At 38.5% G+C, this 2,465-nt stretch overlaps 1 protein-coding gene across 1 annotated transcript in view; it reads right to left on the reverse strand.

Moving 5' to 3' along the window:
- The window catches only part of DNA2 (DNA replication helicase/nuclease 2), a 64,989-nt gene that overhangs the window by 34,729 nt on the left and 27,795 nt on the right, over positions 1-2,465 (reverse strand). Inside the window, exons 7-8 of the mRNA XM_011994092.1 lie at positions 1,426-1,543; positions 100-262 (exon numbers count right to left, since the gene is read on the reverse strand). Coding sequence (XP_011849482.1) covers positions 100-262; positions 1,426-1,543 — 281 coding nt within the window. The remainder of the gene's footprint in view (positions 1-99; positions 263-1,425; positions 1,544-2,465) is intronic.

Here is a 2,465-nt window from a genome sequence, read left to right on the forward strand (position 1 = left end):
AAAATGATGTTACCAATGCTGGACTGGCCACCAATTTTAAATATATTCAGTTGAGTTCATACTCAACTAGAAATAATGCCTTTGGTAGACAATACTTACCTGCTATAAAGAGCACAGTTGCCCATTTGTGAACAATATTTACAAGTTTTCTCTTCCTCAATTATTTGTGGCAAAGAAGCAAGCTGTGTCTTCTGTCTAGTAGCAGATTTGCTAATACGGTGAAACAATGAGAATGCCATCTGGTTTCTTAGCTTTAATAATTCTATGAAAAAAAGGTTAATGTCTTTTTCAGAATTAAATAAAGTTTATTATGTATTTTTCACTACATATGTAAAACTTTCAGATTTAAAAACATTTCAGGGCCGGGCGCAGTGGATTACGCCTGCAATCTCAACACTTTGGGAGGCCGAGGAGGGCGGATCACCAGAGGTCAAGGGTTCGAGACCAGCCTAACTAACATGGTGAAACCCTGTCTCTACTAAAAATACACAATTAGCCGGGACTGGTGGCAAATGACTGTGTTACAGCTAATCAGGAGGCTGAGACAGGAGAATCACCTGAACCCGGGAGGCAGAGGTTGCGGTGAGCTGAGATCACACCGTTGCACTCCAGCCTGGGTAACAAGAGCAAAACTCGGTCTCAAAAAAATAAATAAATAAATAAAAATAAAAACATTTTAAAAAGGAGAAAACAGTATTCATATTTCCCACTATACTAGAATAACAACATGTTGGTACATTTCCTTTAAGTTTCTGTTCACTTTATAAGTTCTTTAAACTATGTATTTCATAACTAGTAAGCATCGTGAAGTTGGTATTAGCTGAATGCTGAGGATAAATACAGCTATCTAGAATATCTTTCTTTAATATAAAATAGAAAGTCTGAAATAAAGTTTTGCATAATAAAATTTTAAAAGATTAATAATGTTTTCAACTATGGAGTATATTATTAAACTTCTTTTTAAAAAGTACCACAATTAGCCAGGTACAGTGGCTCATGCCTATAATCCCGGCACTTTCGGAGACCAAGGCGGGCAGATCACTTGAGGCCAAGAGTTCAAGACCAGCCTGGCCAACATGGCGAAACCCCATCTCTACTAAAAGTATAATTAGCCAGGCATGGTGGCACATGCCTGTAATCCCAGCTATTCAAGAGACTGAGGCAGGAGAATTGCTTCAACCCAGAAGGTGGAAGTTGCAGTGAGAAAAGATTGTGCCACTTCACTCCAGCCTGGGCAACAGAGTGAGACTCTATCTCAAAACACAAAAACAAAAATACACACATACAAAACAACAACAAAAAACCCACAGCTACAAATTATAACCTAGTAAGTACTGTGAGTAGATTGTCAGGTATAAATATGTATCACCAGAAGCTGAAGTAGGGGATGGGCAAAGAAGTACAACTAAAAGAAAACAGCTCAACCTCTTTTATCTAGATGGTTGGCAGGCACAGGGTACATCTGACCAGTCTTGAGGTAGAGAAGCAAGCCAGCCTCTGGATCAGCTCTTCTCTCTTGGCTTAGGAGAGTGTACAGAACAACCTGTGCAAACATTGACATTTGCTCAAACAAAACTATAACTTCTTGTATTTCCCTACATTGTCTTGCAACCAACACATAATTTTAAAGTCAAAAGATCAATAAAGCTATTTCTATTTAAAAAGTAACATGAGCCAAACTGGTAAAGATAACACGACAAATTTGATGTCAAACATTTAATCTAGGCCAGGCATGGTGGCTCAGGCCTGCAATCCCAACACTTCAGGAGGCCAAGGCAGGAGGATCACTTGAGCCCAGGAGTTTGAGACCAGCCTGGGCAATAAGTGAGACCAACTGATGGTCATTATGTTAAGTAAAAAAAGCCAGACACAGAAAACTTCGTATGTTCTCATTTACTTGTGGGAGCAAAACATTAAAACAATTGAATTCATGGAGACAGATAGTAGAAGGTTGGTTACCAGAGGCTGGGAATGATAGTGAGGGTGGTCAGGGGGAGAAGTGGGGGTGGTTAATGGGTACCAAAAAAAAAAAAAAAAAAGAGTAATGAATAAGACTTAGTATTTGCTAGCACAACAGAGTGACTAGAGTCAAAAATAATTTAACTGTGCATTTTTAAATCACTAAAGGAGTATAACTGGGTTATTTGTAACACAAATAATAAATGTTTGAGGTGATGGACACCCCATTTACCATTATATGATTACTACGTATTGCATGCCTGTATTAAAATATCTCATGTAATCCATGAATGTATACACCTACTAAGTGCCAACAAAAATTTAAAAGCATAAAAACAAAAACATAGTGAGACCCCCATTTCTACAAAAAGAGATGTATGTAGAAAAATTTAAAAATTAGCCAGGTACGGCTGGGCGTGGTGGTTCATAACTAAACTCTCAGCACTTTGGAAGGCCGAGGCGGGCAGATTACTTGAGGTCAGGAGTTTGAGACCAGCCTGGCCAAC

This window comes from Mandrillus leucophaeus, unplaced genomic scaffold, assembly GCF_000951045.1.
Source record: "Mandrillus leucophaeus isolate KB7577 unplaced genomic scaffold, Mleu.le_1.0 Scaffold441, whole genome shotgun sequence".
NCBI classification, from domain to species: domain Eukaryota; kingdom Metazoa; phylum Chordata; class Mammalia; order Primates; family Cercopithecidae; genus Mandrillus; species Mandrillus leucophaeus.